This window comes from Lonchura striata, chromosome 4 (genome assembly GCF_046129695.1).
Source record: "Lonchura striata isolate bLonStr1 chromosome 4, bLonStr1.mat, whole genome shotgun sequence".
In the NCBI taxonomy this organism is placed as follows: Eukaryota; Metazoa; Chordata; class Aves; order Passeriformes; family Estrildidae; genus Lonchura; species Lonchura striata.
This window is the reverse complement of record NC_134606.1, coordinates 7,676,313-7,697,599: the sequence shown is the minus strand read 5'-3', so window position 1 is coordinate 7,697,599 and position 21,287 is coordinate 7,676,313. Positions and strand designations below refer to the sequence as shown.

The 21,287-nt window shown below is 41.0% G+C and overlaps 1 protein-coding gene across 7 annotated transcripts; it reads left to right on the top strand.

Moving 5' to 3' along the window:
* The first annotated feature begins 719 nt into the window (after positions 1 to 719).
* On the top strand, positions 720 to 21,140 carry LOC110473273 (uncharacterized). 7 transcript variants are annotated; one of them, XM_077782706.1, is made up of 20 exons: positions 720 to 734; positions 771 to 810; positions 2,303 to 2,419; positions 3,233 to 3,337; positions 3,701 to 3,832; positions 4,571 to 4,720; positions 5,271 to 5,408; positions 6,019 to 6,135; positions 6,536 to 6,643; positions 9,651 to 9,767; positions 10,981 to 11,085; positions 11,449 to 11,580; positions 12,319 to 12,468; positions 13,404 to 13,541; positions 14,152 to 14,268; positions 14,668 to 14,775; positions 15,178 to 15,291; positions 16,328 to 16,441; positions 17,179 to 17,367; positions 18,236 to 21,140. In XM_077782706.1, the coding sequence occupies exons 2-18, from the start codon at positions 782 to 784 to the stop codon at positions 16,431 to 16,433; spliced, it is 1,983 nt and encodes a 660-aa protein (XP_077638832.1). In that variant the 5' UTR covers positions 720 to 734; positions 771 to 781; the 3' UTR covers positions 16,434 to 16,441; positions 17,179 to 17,367; positions 18,236 to 21,140. The 7 variants fall into 7 exon arrangements, with proteins under 7 accessions (XP_077638832.1, XP_077638833.1, XP_077638836.1 ...); XM_077782707.1 differs by lacking the exon at positions 720 to 734 and having other exon boundaries at positions 740 to 810; positions 18,236 to 18,721; positions 18,848 to 21,140; XM_077782710.1 differs by lacking the exon at positions 720 to 734 and having other exon boundaries at positions 740 to 810; positions 5,274 to 5,408.
* Positions 21,141 to 21,287: the final 147 nt, after the last annotated feature.

Below are 21,287 nucleotides of genomic sequence, written 5' to 3'. Positions count from 1 at the left end.
GATGGTCTTCAGGGTCCCTTCCAACACAAACCATTCTGTGATCTTGTGAAACTAGCTAGCCTGCAGCTAAGTACCATTCCAGCCAGCATAACCTCAGTAAGACTAAAGTTCAGAGTGCCTTTCTTGACTTGGAGCTATTTAAGGAATTGAGATATAAATATTCCAGCAAGTTATCTTTAAGGTTCTTTTCAAGCCAAACTGTTCTATGATTCCATTAATGGTATGAAATGTGGGACACATTCCTGTAGCGTGTACACTGTGGTGGCCACTAACGTCTAGGAGAAAAATTACTTGTCCCAAAACGAACTCTTGGCTATTGCGTGAGGTAACGCCGTGATGTGGGAGCTGGGTTTTCCCTGCATTTGCGAGTGGGGATGCAGCCAGAGGGAGACGGCGTGAGGGCAGCGGTGCCGTGGGTGTGGGGGAAGCTGGGCCCGAGCCCTCAGAAGGGCGCAGGACGCTTTTCTTTCCTTTAGCCAGACCGAGCAGCGCCCCCGCAGCAGCACAGCGAGCCGGGGCTGTCCGGGCCGCGCCTGCGCTCCCCGCGGGGGACGGGCCGCGCCTGCGCCGCCGCTGGGCCCGCGCCCGCCCGGGGGCCCGCGCCCGCCCGGGGGCCCGCGCCCGCCCGGGGGCCCGCGCCCGCCCGGGGGCCCGCGCCCGCCCGGGGGCCCGCGCCCGCCCGGGGGCCCGCGCCCGCCGCTGGGCCCGCGCCCGCCCGGGGGCCCGCGCCCGCCGCTGGGCCCGCGCCCGCCGCTGGGCCCGGGGCCGCCCCGCCTCAGCCATGTCGGGCGGGCCGCGCCGGCCGCGCAGGTGGGAGCGGCCGCGGGGGCACGGGGGGCGCTGGGCGGGCGGGGTGCGGTGCTGCCCGTCCCGGGCGGCTCCGGAGGCAGGTGCGGGCTGTGCAGCCCGTGCTCCTCCGGCAAACGGCGCCTTCTCCTGCGGCCTCGCCCTCCGAGCCGGGGCTCCTTCGCCCTGCTCTGTCGGTGGCGAGTGCGGGACCCGCAGCCCCGGGCAGGGCGAGTGGGCTCGGCGAGATGCCCCAGCCCGGCTGGGAGCGCTGGGGCTTGGCATCAGGCTGGAGTGGCAGGCCAGTGCAAAGCAAATCCTGGAATGCTTCTAAAAGACATAATATACGGTTATCGTTTCTATTTACAAACATTGTCGTACATACGCCACTTGTTGTAGTGTACCTAAGCTGGTTTAAAAATTGTTTTAAGTCGTTAAACGGAGTAATTGTTTAAGGTGGTTAGGGAAGGGTTTTAATCGTCAATGCCTTAGCAAAAACTGAGCGGGTTTGGAAGCGGACCATTTGTCTGTGATTCTGAGGAAGCTGTTTGTGCTGTTTGTGCCGTGTGGTGTCGGTAACTTGGAGCCGTCTGGGAGCAGGAAACTCCCAAAGCCAGGCAGGGTGGAGGAGGAAGAAAAAGAAAACATGGTCGGCTAACGCAAGAGTAAAACATCAAAAATGGTTTCTTCTCTCTTGTTGAGCTAAGAGCAGAGACCTGCCCTGTACACAGCAGCGTCTTTGCTGTTACTCACACAGACAAAAAACTCTAACGGAGGCTGCAGTGCCAGATCATTCTGTCGGGCAGGTGTGGCACTGCATCTGCAGCTGCCCTCCTTAGCCCAGAAGTCAGGTCTGGTGTTGGTAGATGCTATGGCTGTGTTTTGTTTAGTAAGCTGTCATTTAAAATGTCAAAGCCACCAGAACCGAGGAGGAGAATGTAGAGAACTCAACCCTTAAGCAATCCCTGGCTGGCCCGCCAGTGTGTTGTGAGCACTAGAGGCAGCTCCCTGTCCCAAGCCTCCTTGTGAGGAGCAGCTGCTTCTGGTCAAGAATGTCCTGTGTACAAGTGTTTCCACACAAACATTTGACCTACTCCTGCCTAGCCATTGTGTTGAAGTGTAGTTTCTGGACTTGCCTTGTCTGTGAATTTACTACTGGATGGGGCAGTAAATAAATGTCACTGCTGACAGAGGATGGAAATGCCCACAAGTCCATAAACACTGGTGGGAGTCCTCAATTAGGTTTTGTTCCCCACCATTTTGTTTGCAAAAAAAGTAAATTTTGTGTTATCAAAATATTAGTTGTTCATTTGAAAATTTTGATGTCTTAATTGCATTGATCAAAGATATTTCCTCAGCAATTGCACTAGTACCTTTGTTGAGTATGTGTTGCCTGTGTAAGTTGGTAGGAATCACATATCCGTATGCCAAATCAAATTGTCCATCTTTGATTTCTATAGGCCATGTTCAGTGACTACCAGTGACTTGATTTCAGATGAAAATTCTTGTTTTCTAGTTCTATGCAACATCCACACTGCTGGCATCAAGAGCAGGAACGTAGAAGCTGCAATGATTCAGATTACCTGGTGTTTGAGGAATATCAGTGTGGCCATTCAGACCACTTGATGGAGAGGTAAGGAGTAAGTGTAAATTTTTTTTTTAAGTCTCCACTTTGCTGAGCTCTTCTTTAGGACTCCAAGAAAAGCTTAGACATGTTCAGGTTGAGTGTTTTCTTCTCATAGAGTAGCACAGAGTTCTTTAGGCATGCATCATGTCTAAAGAAGACCACTCAGTTTGTCTCATTGAAATACATGCAACGGTATTAGTAAATATTCAGAATGAAAGGGAGAAGGGTTATGTACTGAGGCAGTAGTTTAAGCCCTTTATTGCTGAAGTCTTAAGTGTTAGTATAAAATTCCCAATGAAGTCATTTGCTATTATTCTTACATTTTGCTTTTGTATCTTTATGTGTAAATGTGGGCAGACCATCTTTGTCTCTTCACAGTCCATGTAATATATTCAGCTGTACTGCAGTTTTTAGTGAGCACCTATTTTTTTCCCCTGTAGTCCATTACAGAGGACTCCTGAGTGTGAGACTTCAGTGGATGTGCCAGCAGCGTTTTGTGTTTTTCTTTGCTGAGTGGACGTGTTCCATTTCAAAGTGGAATCCTTGTTATGTGATAAAATGACATTGTCAGCTTTCATGGCAGTTTCATCTGTTGATGTGAAACCGTTTAGAGAAAGTTAGACTATCAGCTAAATCTGCTTCTTGAGACAGTAAAATGACAGAAGAGGGCAGGCTGAAGGTGACTAAGAGCTGAAATAGGGAAGGAACATGACCATGGTTTTACTGTTGTGGAGCTGGTTTTGTCCATTTTTGATGTTTCTGTTGATTAAATGTGTTACAAGCAGCAAATATTTCTGTTGAATTCCCATTATTTTCTAGCTCGACAACATCAGAACATTCTAGGCCTCTTTCCAGTTGCCCCAGCTGGGAAGGTAGAACTGAAGAAGGCAAGGCAATGAGAGCATCAAATAACAAAATGACCAGGTAGGTATTGAACTATTACTGCTTCTTGTTGCATTGGTTTTAGCAACAACCATGTGATGATCTCTGACTAGTTCTCATGATATAAAGCAGATTTGAAAACCCAGACAAGCTGTTTCATATCAGGCATGAGGGAAAGCTGAAGGAGGGAGTATCATTGAAAAGCTTTATCTCAGAAGCCAGTTGTGTGATTATTTGAGATTGAGATTTGATTAGCACAGGTTTCATTTGTGTGAACTAGTGAGGTAAGAGTTTAGTCACAGTTGATCATTAAGAAGACAGGGCAGTTCTAGAATATTTGCTTCTGTGACTTCTTAAAAAGCTATTAAGGTCCTTTTCAACTTAGTTTTTATTTTTGTTTTCAAGTTCTGTTTCAAGCAACTCTGCCAATCCAGCTGAAAGGGAAACGGATGAGGTGGTCCTGAGGAGAAGACAAAAACAGATCAATTTTGGCAAGAATACCCTCGCATATGACAGATACATTAAAGAAGTCCCAAAGTAAGCTGCCCTGTGTTGCAGATTTCCATATGAACTCTTAGTTGTTCCTGGTGTGTGTGTGTGTAGAATAGCACACAACCTTAGTTCTCTTGAAATTCTTCCTGTGGTTTTTACTGCTGAGTGTGACATGATGTGATGTGTGATAGCTCTGGGTAATTGGAGTCAGCTGTCCCAGCACTTTTCCCTCTCACCTTAGTGTCTGTGGGTGGGGAAAGAAGGCCTTGAAGCCTGGCCAGCACTGTTCAATACTACCCAAAAGGCAGTGTGTTTATCAGCACTGTTTTAGCAGTTAGTGCAAAACACAGCCCTACAGGGACTGCTGGGGGGGAAGGTAACTCCATCCTTGACAGACTGAGTACAATACCAAATCAAAGAAGCTGCACTTGACTGAGGCAAAGTGAATAGAAGGAGCTGGAGGTTAGGATAATATTGAAGCAGTATGAGTTACGCTTCTGTTTCATCTTTGTTCATGGGCAGGAGGGCTGTGCTTTTAGCAGCTGTCAAGAGTGCTTGACTGGATGAGCCTCCAGTCTGACTCAGCACATTATAGTTAGTTGTTGCTTTTTTGATTTAGTTTTGGTACCATCTTATAATAGACACATTTCAGTAAGTGTTTAAAAATACTAACATTTTCTTTATTAGACCACTGATGCTTGTGTGACCTGATGGACTAAGGATTCTTATTAAGGGAAACACTCCTTATGCTGTGAACTAACAAATGTCACTGTGTGTTTGCAGGAGCCAGCGACTTCCAGGAGTTCACCCTACAACTCCCAACAAGTTTAAGAAGTACAGCCGTAGGTCCTGGGACCAGCAGATCAAGCTGTGGAAGATAGCACTGCATGCCTGGGATCCTCCTGCTGAAGAAACCTGGGACCTGCAGCCTGTGTATGTTGCCTGGGTGAATTAAGTCAGGGTTTAAGGAATCAAAGGAGGGCTCTGTAGTTCCTTTAGGTCATTCCGGACTGGGGGAAAAGATGTCAGACTTCAGGAGTGGTAGTCTTCTTTTATGCCTTGTTTTCCATTTGAATTCTGTTAGTTTTCAAGATACTGCAGTTATTTAGTCTAAGTTAATCTGCAGTCAGGTGTTATGGGGAGAAAGGCATTTGGTGTGCCTGCAGTACTACACTCCCTTCCCCTTTGTATTTACACTGGTGGGCACAAGGTAACATTACTTTTCTGGTAGAGGAGAGTTAATTTGGAGAAGAAGAGTGAATGGAATTCTCTGAGCTGTGTTTCTGCACTGTGTAAATAGTTTTACTTCTGTTGTAATTGACCTGCGGTATACGTTGCACTTTTTATACCATTTGGGTGTCAGATGAAGTGTTAATTCCTGTTGCAGCTTAACAGTTTTCTATTTGGAGCAGTAAGGCAGATGGATAGTTTTTTAAAGTTTTTTGGTTTTTGTTTTTTGTGGTTTTTTTTCTGCTGTGTTTAGTAGTACTGAACCTTCAGGTAGTCCCCAGGAATGGTTCTGCAAAGACGAGGATGTTCCTGGCTTCTTTGAGTTTGATGAAAAGCAGACAAGAAGTGAGTGTGGAGATGAATGCAGACAGGCTGCCCAGAGACCTGAGAGGTATGAGAGTATATTTCTGTGCTTAACTTAGGAAAATAGTTCAGCACATGTCAGTGCCGTCAGGTTTTTGTAGGAAATGTTTAGTGTGGAAGGGCAGTTACTACTCAGCTTTGGAGTTTGACACTTTTCCTGTTGAATGTAATCCCCCAGTGGTACAGAGCTCTGAGTATGGAAAAATTACCAGCATTGCTGAATTACTTGGTTTAACAGAAAGAAAATGCAATGTTTTTTCAGCTTCTCTGTTTATACAGCAGAATCCTGACGCTTCTTTAACCCTTGCTGGAATGTCATGAAAGTAGAGAAGCTATTTCAGATGCTTTCAGTCCCCATCTTTCATAGTGTTGTGCCTGTCTACAGCACAGCAGGGAGGCTGACTGTGACTTGCATTTCCCTGTTGAGTGAAATATCTTGTCCGGGGGGGATGTGTGTGAAGCTCAAAATGGTTTTGCTTCTAAACGGTGAGCAATTTGCTTCATGTTCCTCTGAGTGACTGAAGAATCACACCCCAAAAGGAAACCTCCTCAGCAGCATATGCTGTTAGTTAGCAGAACACTGATAAGCATTTAAACATAGATACAAAATGTTACGTGTGTAAAATCTGTTTTTGTAGTTCCTGTTCTCCCAATTCTTCTCCAGTATGGAAACGCAGAAGAAGAAACAATTCTGACTCCTCTGTGGTTTCAGAGAGCAAAAACCATTATCTGCAGATGTGCCGCACACTGGAAAGGTATGAAATGATTCTCCATGTGGGAATTCATTGATACTATGAACTGGTTTTTGGTATATGACTGGTATTTTCTCCTCCCTTGGTTAATAGCTTTAATTTTATCTGAGTGTGTGCAATTTGATGAGGAAGGGTAATCCTGTCAGAATAATTGTGCTGTATGAGAGCAAATATTTACAGTGCTCTGTTGCAAAGTATGAGAACACACAGCACAGGTTGTAATTTGAGTGTAGATTTAGGCAACACTAAAGATTTTGGTAGTTTAGTAGACATTTCACACTAACCTTGGTAAAAACGTTCATGTAGGTATGGTTTCTTCTCTCTGCTTAGCCTCCTTCTGAAAAATTAAGAGGAACTGTGTTACCATAGTGCATGGATTCAGAAATTTCCATTTCCTTTCCAGCCTTACTGACTCAGGACATCAGGATGCTTTTTCAAAGTGCTCAGAGTGGGAAGCCTTTGGTGAAAAAGATGAAGTAATGACAGTACAGCAAAGTGTGGGGATAATAAGGTAAATATCCCAGTGATTATGTTGTTATTTCAATTTGCTGCCTATGCTGTAAAGGTGTCCTTTCCTTTTGTTTTTCATCTTTTCATTCACTGGTTACTACTACTATTTTTTTTTTGTTTGCCTTCTTACATTTCCTCCAGCATGTGGTATGTTTGGTTGTTGTTTCTGTTCTTTGAGCTTACTTGGCTTTTTCCAGTCTGAATCTCCTTCTTTTGCTTTCTGCTGTCTCTGCCATCCGAGGTAATGATGGAAAATGATGAGTCCCTTTCAAGCTTTGTCTTGTGGAAAGAATTGGTGTAGCCCAAACTTCCCAGCGTGCTGCAGCTCAACAGGTCTTTCTCAAAACATGGGTCATGGCTATATTATTTATTTCTATCATTCATAGTATTCCAGTGTATATTAGGAAAATATGTTACCTGTTTTTTTTTAGGTTAACATAATTTGTAACCCAAAAAAGACAATTTTTTTCCAAGCAGGAGATATTTTTAATCCACGATATGAGTACAGTTTTTCTACCATGAGTTTTGGTGTCGCTTGAAACCAAGATACCAAATTATCATGGGATGTCTTCAATATGAGTATTTTTATTGTGTCTGCGTAAACTGGACTAAATTGACCAGAGTAGTTGTGGCTGCCACATTCTTGGAAATGCTAAAGGGATTGAAGAAGACTTTGAGCAGCCAGTTCTAGTGGAAGGTGTCCCCTCCCTTGGCAGAGGGTTGGAACTGGATGATCTTTAAGGTCCCTTCCATATCAAATCTTTCTCTGATACTGTAAAACTTGCTGGACTGCTGCTTAGCACCATCCCATTTAGGACAAATTTCAATAAGACTGAGGTCCTCAGTGCCATTTTTAAAGTAATATTTGTGGACTTTGAGCTGTTAAAGGAGTAGTGATACAAATACTCAAGCTCGTATATGGATTACAAGACATTTTCTTCCAAAGACATACTGCAGGATTTCTCATTTGTGGTTTTTGAGGTTAATGGTTTGTTTTTTTTTGTTTTGTTTTGTTTTGTTTCTGTTTTTTGCTATATAGCTTGCCTGTTTAAAATGAACAGTATTATTTGGATAGCCCTTAGGGAAAGAAGTTTAATGAATACATGCAATTAATCTTAAAACCCTCTAAAGAGCTCAATAAAAATACAGTCAATTCTTTGTAAGACTTCTGGTTTTAATTTTAAAGTTATGTCTACCAGGTAAAACATTATATGTGTGGAAATCAGTCTGGCTTATCTGTATGCGGTGTCTTACCTGAGAACATGGGAATAAATACAAATAGGGCTTAAATTCTCCTGAAGGTGTACATGGTAAGTCCTCCTTGGATGGGTTTTCCTGCTACAGCCTGAATGCAGAGGGTTGCATAAATGGAAGAAGGTGTGTATGAAATCTCTATAAGAAGGGGAAAAAAAGCCTCCAAATACTTTTCACAACCACCAGATGGGAAGGGGTGACACTGGATGTTATGAAATCAGCAGGGGCAGTGACTGAAAATTTGTTTTTTCCAAGGAAGCACTGGCATGTAGCAATAGTATGTCCTATATAAAACATCTAATTGTGTGAGTAACACAGCTCACTATTTAAAATTTGTATAAAAATTTATTAAGGCATAAAAGAGATAAAATCCAGTACTGGGGTGCTTGACTCTTTGCCAAAAGCACACCTTTGACTTAAACCATATTCTCTATATTCTGTTACATTACAGGTGGTACATGCATATTCATAGGCATTTATACATATTCAAATATTGTTTTGAGTTTAGATGTTCTTTTGCTTTGTTTTAACCTTTGCCTTGTCTTCGTCTTGTAGATTAAACTAATTATGTTATTTTTTCTCGTGGTTCCATCCTGTTGTATTTTCACTCCATGCTATTGAGATTTAATAAATTCTTTCTTCTTTTGGTGCTCTGATTTCTGTTTCTGTTATCTTATCTTTTAGATAAGAGATTCTCCAAATGTGGAAAATCACCTAAATTTTTTTAGACCATTTTCTGAGTTAGTTACATGAAAAATCACTTCAGCATTTAACAGTCTCTGTTATGATATGGTCTAAAATAGTATATATTACACTACTGTTTATAAAAGCTATACAATGCATATATAAACTGACAGATTATACCATATCAAAAGCAGTTAATTAGAAATCGTATTACAGCAGGACTTTTGTGATCAGTAATAACTTGCAAAACAAGTGTTAATAAAAAATGCAAAAGCAAATAACTCTACTTATTGTTTATAACTCACACATACAGAAACACTGTGTACTTACAGTGCAGAGGCAGCAGTGCCAGATGGTTCTATTGGGCAAGTGCATCTGCAGCTGCCCTCCTTAGCCCAGAAGCCAGGTCTGGTGTTGGTAGATGCTATGGCTGTGTTTTGTTTAGTAAGCTGTCATTTAAAATGTCAAAGCCACCAGAACCGAGGAGGAGAATGTAGAGAACTCAACCCTTAAGCAATCCCTGGCTGGCCCACCAGTGTGTTGTGAGCACTAGAGGCAGCTCCCTGTCCCAAGCCTCCTTGTGAGGAGCAGCTGCTTCTGGTCAAGAATGTCCTGTGTACAAGTGTTTCCACACAAACATTTGACCTACTCCTGCCTAGCCATTGTGTTGAAGTGTAGTTTCTGGACTTGCCTTGTCTGTGAATTTACTACTGGATGGGGCAGTAAATAAATGTCACTGCTGACAGAAGATGGAAATGCCCACAAGTCCATAAACACTGGTGGGAGTCCTCAATTAGGTTTTGTTCCCCACCATTTTGTTTGCAAAAAAAGTAAATTTTGTGTTATCAAAATATTAGTTGTTCATTTGAAAATCTTATGTCTTAAATACATTTATTAAAGATACGTCCTCAGCAATTGCACTAGTACCTTTGTTGAGTATGTGTTGCCTGTGTAAGTTGGTAGGAATCACATATCTGTATGCCAAATCAAATTGTCCATCTTTGATTTTTATAGGCCATGTTCAGTGACTACCAGTGACTTGATTTCAGATGAAAATTCTTGTTTTCTAGTTCTATGCAACATCCACACTGCTGGCATCAAGAGCAGGAACGTAGAAGCTGCAATGATTCAGATTACCTGGTGTTTGAGGAATATCAGTGTGGCCATTCAGACCACTTGATGGAGAGGTAAGGAGTAAGTGTAAATTTTTTTTTTAAGTCTCCACTTTGCTGAGCTCTTCTTTAGGACTCCAAGAAAAGCTTAAACATGTTCAGGTTGAGTGTTTTCTTCTCATAGAGTAGCACAGAGTTCTTTAGGCATGCATCATGTCTAAAGAAGACCACTCAGTTTGTCTCATTGAAATACATGCCACAGTATTAGCAAATATTCAGAATGAAAGGGAGAAGGGTTATGTACTGAGGCAGTAGTTTAAGCCCTTTATTGCTGAAGTCTTCAGTATTAGGATAAAATTTCCAATGAAAGTCATTTGTTGTTATTCTTACATTTTGCTTTTGCATCTTTATGTGTAAATGTGGGCAGACCATCTTTGTATCTTCTCAGTCCATGTGGTGTATTCAGCTATACTGCAGTTTTTAGTGAGCACCTATTTTTTCCCTGTAGTATATTCCTGAGGACAATTTGAGACGAGATAGAATTTTATACTTGGGTAATTCTATGAATATTTTGCTTGGCTTTTGGGTGTTCTAGACTAAAGACCCAAGGTGGAAGAAGTGGTTGAGAGTGGTTGAGACTTAGAGTCTGATAGCAAGGGTGAAAAGTGGTGAGTGCAGAAAACTGAACAGAATGTAAGAGGAAATGTTTTACTAAGGGGACATGAAAATATTATTTAACGTAATTTGTACGTATCTAAGTTTTCCACTGTATGAAGGTGATTTTAATTTTTGATAGCATGCTTAATATTGCTTCATTAATGAATGAATGTTTTGAAGAGCTTAGGAAAGGCCTGGTATTCAGAAGTTTTTCTGTGTCTTTGATGTGGTCATAAAAAATCCTAAGCGTAGGGCAAGAGTGTGAGACTTTGGTGGATGTGCCAGCAGGGTTTTGTGTTTTTCTTTGCTGAGTGGACGTGTTCCATTTCATAGTGGAATCTTTTTAGTGAGTTAAAATGACATTGTCAGCTTTCATGGCAATTTCATCTGTTGATGTGAAACCATTTAAAGAAAGTTAGACTATCAGCTAAATCTGCTTCTGACTTGTTAAAGGTTGAGGCAATAAAATGACAGAAGAGGGCAGGCTGAAAGTGAGTAAGAGCTGAAATAGGGAAGGAACATGCCCATGGTTTTACTGTTGTGGAGCTGGTTTTGTCCATTTTTGATGTTTCTGTTGATTAAATGTGTTACAAGCAGCAAATATTTCTGTTGAATTCCCTTTATTTTCTAGCTCGACAACATCAGAACATTCTAGGCCTCTTTCCAGTTGCCCCAGCTGGGAAGGTAGAACTGAAGAAGGCAAGGCAATGAGAGCATCAAATAACAAAATGACCAGGTAGGTATTGAACTATTACTGCTTCTTGTTGCATTGGTTTTAGCAACAACCATGTGATGATCTCTGACTAGTTCTCATGATATAAAGCAGATTTGAAAACCCAGATAGGCTGTTTCCTATCAAGCATGAGGGAAAGCTGAAGGAGGGAGTATCATTGAAAAGCTTTATCTCAAAAGCTACTTGTGTGATTATTTAAGATTGAGATTTGATTAGCACAGCTTTCATTTGTGTGAACTAGTGAGATAAGAGTTTAGACACAGTTGATCATTAAGAAAACATGGCAGTTCTAGAATATTTGCTTCTGTGACTTCATAAAAAGCTATTAAGGTTCTTTTCAACTTAGTTTTTATTTTTGTTTTCAAGTTCTGTTTCAAGCAACTCTGCCAATCCAGCTGAAAGGGAAACGGATGAGGTGGTCCTGAGGAGAAGACAAAAACAGATCAATTTTGGCAAGAATACCCTCGCATATGACAGATACATTAAAGAAGTCCCAAAGTAAGCTGCCCTGTGTTGCAGATTTCCACATGAACTCTTAGTTGTTCCTAGTGTGTGTGTGTGTAGAATAGCACACAACCTTAGTTCTCTTGAAATTCTTCCTGTGGTTTTTACTGCTGAATGTGACATGATGTGATGTGTGATAGCTCTGGGCAATTGGAGTCAGCTGCCCCAGCACTTTTCCCTCTCACCTTAGTGTCTGTGGGTGGGGAAAGAAGGCCTTGAAGCCTGGCCAGCACTGTTCAATACTACCCAAAAGGCAGTGTGTCTATCAGCACTGTTTTAGCAGTTAGTGCAAAACACAGCCCTACAGGGACTGCTGGGGGGGAAGGTAACTCCATCCTTGACAGACTGAGTACAATACCAAATCAAAGAAGCTGCACTTGACTGAGGCAAAGTGAATAGAAGGAGCTGGAGGTTAGGATAATATTGAAGCAGTATGAGTTACGCTTCTGTTTCATCTTTGTTCATGGGCAGGAGGGCTGTGCTTTTAGCAGCTGTCAAGAGTGCTTGACTGGATGGGCCTCCAGTCTGACTCAGCACATTATGGTTAGTTGTTGCTTTTTTGATTTAGTTTTGGTACCATCTTATGATAGACACATTTCAGTAAGTGTTTAAAAATACTAACATTTTCTTTATTAGACCACTGATGCTTGTGTGACCTGATGGACTAAGGATTCTTATTAAGGGAAACACTCCTTATGCTGTGAACTAACAAATGTCACTGTGTGTTTGCAGGAGCCAGCGACTTCCAGGAGTTCACCCTACAACTCCCAACAAGCTTAAGAAGTACAGCCGTAGGTCCTGGGACCAGCAGATCAAGCTGTGGAAGATAGCACTGCATGCCTGGGATCCTCCTGCTGAAGAAACCTGGGACCTGCAGCCTGTGTATGTTACCTGGGTGAATTAAGTCAGGGTTTAAGGAATCAAAGGAGGGCTCTGTAGTTCCTTTAGGGCATTGCGGACTGGGGGAAAAGATGTCAGACTCAGCAATGGAAGCCTTCTTGTATGCCTTGTTTTCCATTTGAATTCTGTTAGTTTTCAAGATATTGCAGTTATTTAGTCTAAATTAATCTGCAGTCAGGTGTTATGGGGAGAAAGGCATTTGGTGTGCCTGCAGTAGTACACTCCCTTCCCCTTTGTATTTACACTGGTGGGCACAAGGTAACATTACTTTTCTGGTAGGCGTGAGATGGGCAAAAATTTGGCAATTACTGTTCCTTGACTTGGATAAATTTCTGTCTTTCCTTCTCCTGAAGTCAATGGAGCCACATGTCTCCTACACTGATAATATGTGAGAGAATTTGAGCTATTTAAGAAGATGAGAGAGAGGTTTTTGTTCTCTCTGCAGGATGGTGGCAATTTTGTTCAAGAAGGAAATACTTTTATCTTCTCTAATGTTTGAACTTCTGTCACAAGGCTGGTCCTGCTACTTCTGCCACCTCGTATTTTACACATTTTTGGACTAGTAAATTGAGTTCAATAAAAAAATATTTTCATCTTTTCACAGTTCTGGATTTCTGTATTAAGAGTGGCTCTGCTACTTAATGCCACCTCACATTTCACAAGTTTTGGACTAGTAAATTGGAGGAGTAGAGTGAATGGAATTCTCTGAGCTGTGTTTCTGCACTGTGTAAATAGTTTTACCTCTATTGTAATTGACTTGTGATGGAAGTGGCACTTTTTATACCATTTGGGTGTCAGATGAATTGTTAATTCTTACTGCAGCTTAACAGTTTTCTATTTGGAGCAGTAAGGCAGATGGATAGTTTTTTAAAGTTTTTTGTTTTTTGTTTTTTGTGTTTTTTTTCTGCTGTGTTTAGTAGTACTGAACCTTCAGGTAGTCCCCAGGAATGGTTCTGCAAAAATGAGGATGTTCCTGGCTTCTTTGAGTTTGATGAAAAGCAGACAAGAAGTGAGTGTGGAGATGAATGCAGACAGGCTGCCCAGAGACCTGAGAGGTATGAGAGCAAACTTCTGTGCTTAACTTAGGAAAATAGTTCAGCACATGTCAGTGCCATCAGGTTTTTGTAGGAAATGTTTAGTGTGGAAGGGCAGTTACTACTCAGCTTTGGAGTTTGACACTTTTGCTGTTGAATGTAATCCCCCAGTGGTACAGAGCTCTGAGTATGGAAAAATTACCAGCATTGCTGAATTACTTGGTTTAACAGAAAGAAAATGCAATGTTTTTTCAGCTTCTCTGTTTATACAGCAGAATCCTGACGCTTCTTTAACCCTTGCTGGAATGTCATGAAAGTAGAGAAGCTATTTCAGATGCTTTCAGTCCCCATCCTTCATAGTGTTGTGCCTGTCTACAGCACAGCAGGGAGGCTGACTGTGACTTGCATTTCCCTGTTGAGTGAAATATCTTGTCCGGGGGGGATGTGTGTGAAGCTCAAAATGGTTTTGCTTCTAAACTGTGAGCAATTTGCTCTGTGTTCCTCTGAGTGACTGAAGAATCACACCCCAAAAGGAAACTTCCTCAGCAGCATATGCTGTTAGTTAGCAGAACACTGATAAGCATTTAAACATAGATACAAAATGTTACGTGTGTAAAATCTGTTTTTGTAGTTCCTGTTCTCCCAATTCTTCTCCAGTATGGAAACGCAGAAGAAGAAACAATTCTGACTCCTCTGTGGTTTCAGAGAGCAAAAACCATTATCTGCAGATGTGCCGCACACTGGAGAGGTATGAAATGATTCTCCATGTGGGAATTCATTGATACTATGAACTGGTTTTTGGTATATGACTGGTATTTTCTCCTCCCTTGGTTAATAGCTTTAATTTTATCTGAGTGTGTGCAATTTGATGAGGAAGGTAATCCTGTCAGAATAATTGTGCTGTATGAGAGCAAATATTTACAGTGCTCTGTTGCAAAGTATGAGAACACACAGCACAGGTTGTAATTTGAGTGTAGATTTAGGCAACACTAAAGATTTTGGTAGTTTAGTAGACATTTCACACTAACCTTGGTAAAAACGTTCATGTAGGTATGGTTTCTTCTCTCTGCTTAGCCTCCTTCTGAAAAATTAAGAGGAACTGTGTTACCATAGTGCATGGATTCAGAAATTTCCATTTCCTTTCCAGCCTTACTGACTCAGGACATCAGGATGCTTTTTCAAAGTGCTCAAAGTGGGAAGCCTTTGGTGAAAAAGATGAAGTAATGACAGTACAGCAAAGTATGGGGATAACAAGGTAAATTCCCCAGTGATTATGTTGTTATTTCAATTTGCTGCCTATGCTATAAAGGTGTCCTTTCCTTTTGTTTTTCATCTTTTCATTCACTGGTTACTACTACTTTTTTTGTTTGCCTTCTTACATTTCCTCCAGCATGTGGTATGTTTGGTTGTTGTTTCTGTTCTTTGAGCTTACTTGGCTTTTTCCAGTCTGAATCTCCTTCTTTTGCTTTCTGCTGCCTCTGCCATCCCAGGTAATGATGCAAAATGATGAGTGCCTTTCACACTCTGACTTGTTGAAAGAATTGGAAGTTTGCCTCTCACTTGCTCAGTCTAAAAGCTGGAAGCTTCCTCTGTCTGTCTCCCTAGAGATTAAGTTGTTTTCTAGTGACCCCTCTGATAGTTGTTTGTTTTTATGCAGTGACTCAATTCCACCCAGTTGTGCTTCAGGATGGAACCATCCAAAACAGAAGAAATCCAGCTTCTTTCTGCCTGACAGCAAGACTTGGAGAGATACAGACTTCAGGCTGGAGAGGTATCAAATGCAGCTCATCAGCTGGGTTTGAGAGGCATTTTTGTATGTTATTTTAGTTGCTTAGTTGCTCTCTTGCTGTAATTCAATCTAAGGATTTGTTATAAACATTTGATTTTATTTTTTAATTAGCTGTTTTTCACTATTTATCTTAGGGATGTCTTGATCAATATTTATATGTTTATTTATATCTATATGTGTGGTAAATTCTGGCCTTATGTTTTCATGTTACAAGCTGTGTTAATATAAATGTGTGAGAACCCCAGCCTTGCTCTGGGGTCTCATATGGTGGTGAAATTCCTCCTCCAACCCGTGCTTCCAAAGAAAAACTCCACAGGCTTTAGCTGTTCGGTCTCAAGGCAGTTTATTGTTAGTTATCTAACAGATTATGTTCTTGGACTGCAGCTATTTGATCAGTGGCCTGGGTAGAGGCACACACACACTGACATCCTCTCTGTCTGCTGTCTTCTTCGTCTCTCCCCCCGCCTAGGGCTGCTGCTGTTTTTTATATGATATATTACATATTACATGTTTATAGTTTTCCCCAATACCTACTACATATATTACAAAGTGCTTTTCTACTCTAAACCAATCTGTGAGTGCTAACATCACCAAGAACATGGAGGTAAGGAAAAAGAAGGAGGAAGGACAGGATCAGCCCACTTTCCTCCATCTTAGAACTTTTGACCCCCATGTATAAGGTAAAAACCCCCCTGTACAAGTATTAAAACCCCCCTGTACAATACTAAAAAAATTTCCCCTCTACTTTGTAACTACTTTTACTATACTATCTAACCTTTTGTGATTGCTTGTTCCACCTCCAAAGTTGGCAATTCATTCTATGGCTCAAATTCAAAATCACAGCTGTTTTTCAGCTGTCTGCCAGGGTCTAAAATGCTTCTGACTAAGGCCTGGAACCTCTAAAAATGTCTGAGAGACATTTTGAGTTACCACATAAATGGATTGTTATTGTATTTAGTTATTAAAGTTACCACAATAAAGAAAATTAATCGTTGTTTTTTTGTTTCTTTATTTGTAGGCTTAAACTTTGTAGCAGTTTATCAGATGGGTATCAGTCAGAATACCCTGACAGAGGATTGGAAAGTGCAAATGCTGAAGATACAATACTGAGGAAAAAAATCTAAATCCCAAGGTGAGTTCCTGCTGACTGCTTACTTGATCTGTGCTGTTTCAGTCGCCTACCCACAGTATCATTCTACAGAATGCAACTGTTCAGGTAGATCCTTTTTTCTTTTATTTTGTTAGTGTTTTATCCCATTCTCTTGCACTTAATACAGCACCTTAATTAAAAGACATAATGCTTCCATTTGCTAAATTGAAATTGTTACCTGTCAGCCCGAAAATGTTTTTTTTTATCTCTCAAATGACAAGTGCCAATTTTTTTAAGTATTTCAATAGCACCTTTTCTGTCTCTTAATATTTCTGTGAAGAAGTAACAACTTGGCAATTGCAGCAGTAGATTTTAGTGAAAATTTTCTCTTGGACTGTAGGTTCCTGTGATGCATTAATAGGATGGGTGGTAATCTGGGTTAAACAGATTTTGTTAGAAGCTAGTCTTTGTGTAATTAGATTGTCTTTGATCTACATTTGATGCAGGCTATTAAACATGGTTATAAATGTCTATTAATCAGTGATCTTTGAAAATTTTGTCTTATAAAACTCATTAAGAACGTGGCCAAAATTAGTTTTACACTTAGATTTTGGATTATAGCAATGTGAGAAAAAGGCAGCTAGAGCTTTTAAAAAATTATGCTGATGACATTTTTCTTTTGACTTTATTGATTTTTGATTTAAATTTTTTGAGCATGAATAAGATTTAACATGCTTTCACTTTTCTAATGTGCTAATTCAATATTTGAAAATATCTAGTCTCTCTTTGTATATAGAAGTATTGAAGAAATAATTTCTCCTGTGGCAGAAAAAGACTTGAAGAATAGGATGTAGTCTGAGATCAGATCAAGTCTTGGAAAACTGCTGCTGTCATGTAGGATCTGGACTGGAAGAGAAAGAGATTTGCAGTCAGCATACGTGCAATCAATATAAGGTGAAATTATTCAGGTAAAAGAAGCCTCTCTACATCACAGTTAAGAGTCTTTCTGGTTCCCACATAGTTGATATTTATCTTTTTTTTTGCAGTGGTCTTTGTTGTAAATAAGGCTGTATTAAGGAGTGTATATAAGGAGTGGGTTTGTAATCAAATATTGTAATTGAAAAAAGGGCTCTGCTAGATGTAGAATGTATAAAGTGAATACTTTCTCTGTGGAGCAACACATTGGCTTTCTGGGATGGAAAGATCAGTATTTAGAGAAGCATTGCCTTGGCTTTTTGGCATGATGAGCTCTAACTCTCAAGTGTCAGGAACTTTATCTGTGGAAGTTTAATCTTGCTTGAAAACCAGATAGTGGTTTACATGGTAGAATTCCACACTACCTTCCCTTTTGCTAAAATAAACATTCACATTTATTCCTGTTTAAGACAGAAATTGTCTGGTTGATTTCTAAGGAAAAACCTTAGTCAATAGGATACTTAAGATGTGTCAGAAATTTGTTAATTAGAATCAAGATAAAAGCATGTTTTATGAATTAATAATGTCATTTAGATGAAAACGATGCAAGGGGTTGGGAAAAATAGGCTCAACTGCTTCCTTGTCTCTGACAAATACTTTATGAATGTAGGGTATCTAGTACTGTATTTTTTTAGTAATTTATGTTCTCAAAATGTTCATACTAGCTGTAATACTTCCTTTAGTATGGACAGTATGAGTTTCTCCTTTATACTGTGCTATAAGCTCACCATGTGCAGTGCTCTCTTCCATTTACTGCTACTGTAACACTACAGCTTAAAAGAGGAAAGGAGGGAAATATTTTGTTGCTAAGGGCTGGATATAGCACGTTTATAAAATGCTGTTACCTGCTTTTTTGTTTAGGTTTCTCCAGATCTTTATAAGGATAGATTGTTTTCTGCAAGCTGTGCCTCAAATGTAAAACTCCAGATTTCGTGAACCTGTGCTGCAATGACAATGGATGTTCCTTAAAGCTTTTGTGAGGACATTTCTGCTGTGCCTGCGTTGGCAGGTGACATGTGCATTATTTTTCAAAGGCTGCTTCAGGTGATGGATTCTGCCATTCCCTCTGGAAGTCTCATTCCTCAGGGTGTGCTGATGTTTTACCAGTGAATGGTCCAGTGTCAAGTCAGACTGAAATCCAACCCCTCCAATCAAGGAACCTCCTCTGCTCCACTGGACCAGAATTGGATATGCAGCCTGAAGAACTGCTTCAAAAGAATGTACATAATTTCAGCCTTCCTCCAGTCATTCAAGACAAGCTATTCATAATTTTTGGGTTGGGTGATCACCCATTTGGCCTATTTATTGTTCTCTGAGATGTATTAAGGTGGCATTTGCCTAAGCCAGGTGAGAGAAGAGAAAGGAAAGGTGTATGGTTTATCAAAATCAGATCCTTTTCTTGAAGGGGTTGAGTGACTGTTAGAACAGAAGCACAGCTTAAATACCTGGATTTTGTGTTTATGTGTGTTGCAGCCTGACCCAAAGAGCCAGTCTACAGTTAAAGAATAGGAGAGGATGCATTCAGTGCCTGTTGTTCCTACAACTATTGGGGATGAATAGCAGTATTTGCAGGTGTGGAGCTGCTCTTGTCCAGGGTAAGGGTTGTGATGGTGTTGGGACAGGCTCTCCTTTTTTTTTTTATTCTGTTAACACTGTGTGCAGAAGTTTGAAGTGATAGCTGTGGCTACCATGGTTTGGACTAAATTCACGTGCCAGTTACAAGAATTTTACAATCCTTGTGTAGCATGTACTGGGATACCAGTGGCTGCTAGAGCTGGGAGTTGTCTCTGCAGGAATTTGGTTTTACTTTCCCTTGCTATAGGGCTGGCAGTACCCAGGGCCAAGAGCCCATTGTGCTGCTGATTTTGAAGCCAGCTGCTTCCTCAGAAACTACTCTCCCTCCCAAAATGTTATTTCCAGGCATGCTCAGCCTAACACAAGGGTGTATCAGTCACACACCACAGAGCACGGAGCATATGTGTACGAGGGACACATCTGTACAGCACTTTTCTAAGAGGTAATATTTAGAACCTTGTTGTTCCAGTGTGCATGTTTCCTTGCGATTTATGGTGCTTGTAAATAAAGGGAATGTGTTACATTTTTGGCAATTTGCCTTTAAGCAGAAGAATTAAAGACTTGAACTTTAAAAATCCTTGTTAGTCTGTTTTTGCAGTTGTGTTGTCAGTTTGATTATAAAAGGAATATCTGGGTTCATTAGTTCTTTCTTGTTTGTTTTAGGGTGTTTGCTTGGTTTGGGTAGTGATTTTGGATTTTAGTCCTTGCTAAAAGGGGAAAAGAGGAGTCTTCAGAGATTAAAATTAGACTCTTGAAGGCGGATTGCAATTCTGGTTTTGTCCAGCCCCTCGGTGTTAATGCATTGTAACATAGTGGGAGGGAGAAGCTGAAGTCCCAGCACCCATTCTGCCATGGAAAGGGGTCCTGCTGGAGATGGAACTGCTAGGTGAGAGTAATAGGCTGTTAAGAAATACTTAAACTCATCTTAAGTATTTATTGAAGTATTTTGAGTATGAAGAGCTTTTGCCTATGATAGACAGGGCCTGCAACGGCTTTAGGTATACATCCATAGGATTTTGCAATTCAGCAGTCCTTAAAAGATCTTTGTATTTCTTGGTTGAAGGCATTAGACTAGACATAGCATAACCAATCTGCCTGTGGCAGTTGAATTTTGGGCAGATTTATTTCCTAATCCAGATTCTGTGTGCTTGAACAAGCTATGGTACCTCAAGGGAAGGAATGAAACAGCAGATGAAGTTTGAGGTCTGCTAAAGTCATAGCATGTAGTGCTGCCACTGGGTGTAAAATCATCCTGTGTTCTAATTAGTAACCTCATTAGACTAAATAGAGCAGTCAAAACTGGAATGCTGCCTGTCCATGCACTTGTTTACCTACCCAAGGCTGTCTGGCACAGTTTGCAACTGAGGTAAGCGAAGCAGAAGTCTGGCACTCCACCCCCAGTTTTTCCTTTTAATTTTACACAACTTAATTAAATCTCTGCATAAATCTGTGCTTAGTTTATAATTAAACCAAAATATACCCTGAACTTCAGCAGACAGATTTCAATTTCTTCCTAGAAATAACAAGTATCTTCTGTTGGCATGCTTCCACTGGGAGAATCTCCTTATAGATGATACATTATCTGTGCTTGTGGAAACCATCCTTCACAGCCAGTTCTGAAATGCCACGGGTTGTGTGTAGTTTATTTTGTTTCTAAAACTCCTTTGAGGTCACATCTGAGGATATCTCCTCCCCTTAAACTCCCACCATGGTGTGAAACTGCTTCTCTGAAGGACTTTTGTTGCTGACAAGGACAGAAAGATGCAGTGCAGCTGTAATCTCTGAGCTGTGTCCCAGGAGATAGTTCCACTGGATAAACTGAATTCAATTTGTAGCTAGTGTGGTGCTAAAAGCACAGTGTGGCTTCCAGGCTGTAACTGTCCTGTTTGCCTTGCTTGGGTGTGTTCAGGTAAACATGCTGGTCTAGCTGGTCAGAGCCAGGCTGAAGGGAGGGGAGTTTGTGCATGTTTTGAACCTCTGCTGTATTTCAAGCACGACCTTGGTTCAAGAACACAGTTCTCTTTTTCATAGCAGTGTGTGGGAAAGGAGAGGTGCCAGCAGAGCAGACTTTCCTGCAGGAATGTGGATGTTCATGCAGATGCCACACAGAAGATCTGCGAGTTTGTACAAAATATAACACAGTAAGGCTAGGCAACAGGAATGGAATTTTCAAAATAAATCCCTTAATGCATAGCAAGGCTGGAGTGTATCTTTATTTTAAAAAATCAAAACCAAACACCACCTGTTACTGTGTGCTCTGAAAGTTTCTCCAAAACCATTGCTGCACTTAGATAGTTGCTTTAGTGTTTTAAGCTGATCAAAGAAACCCACCAAGCAA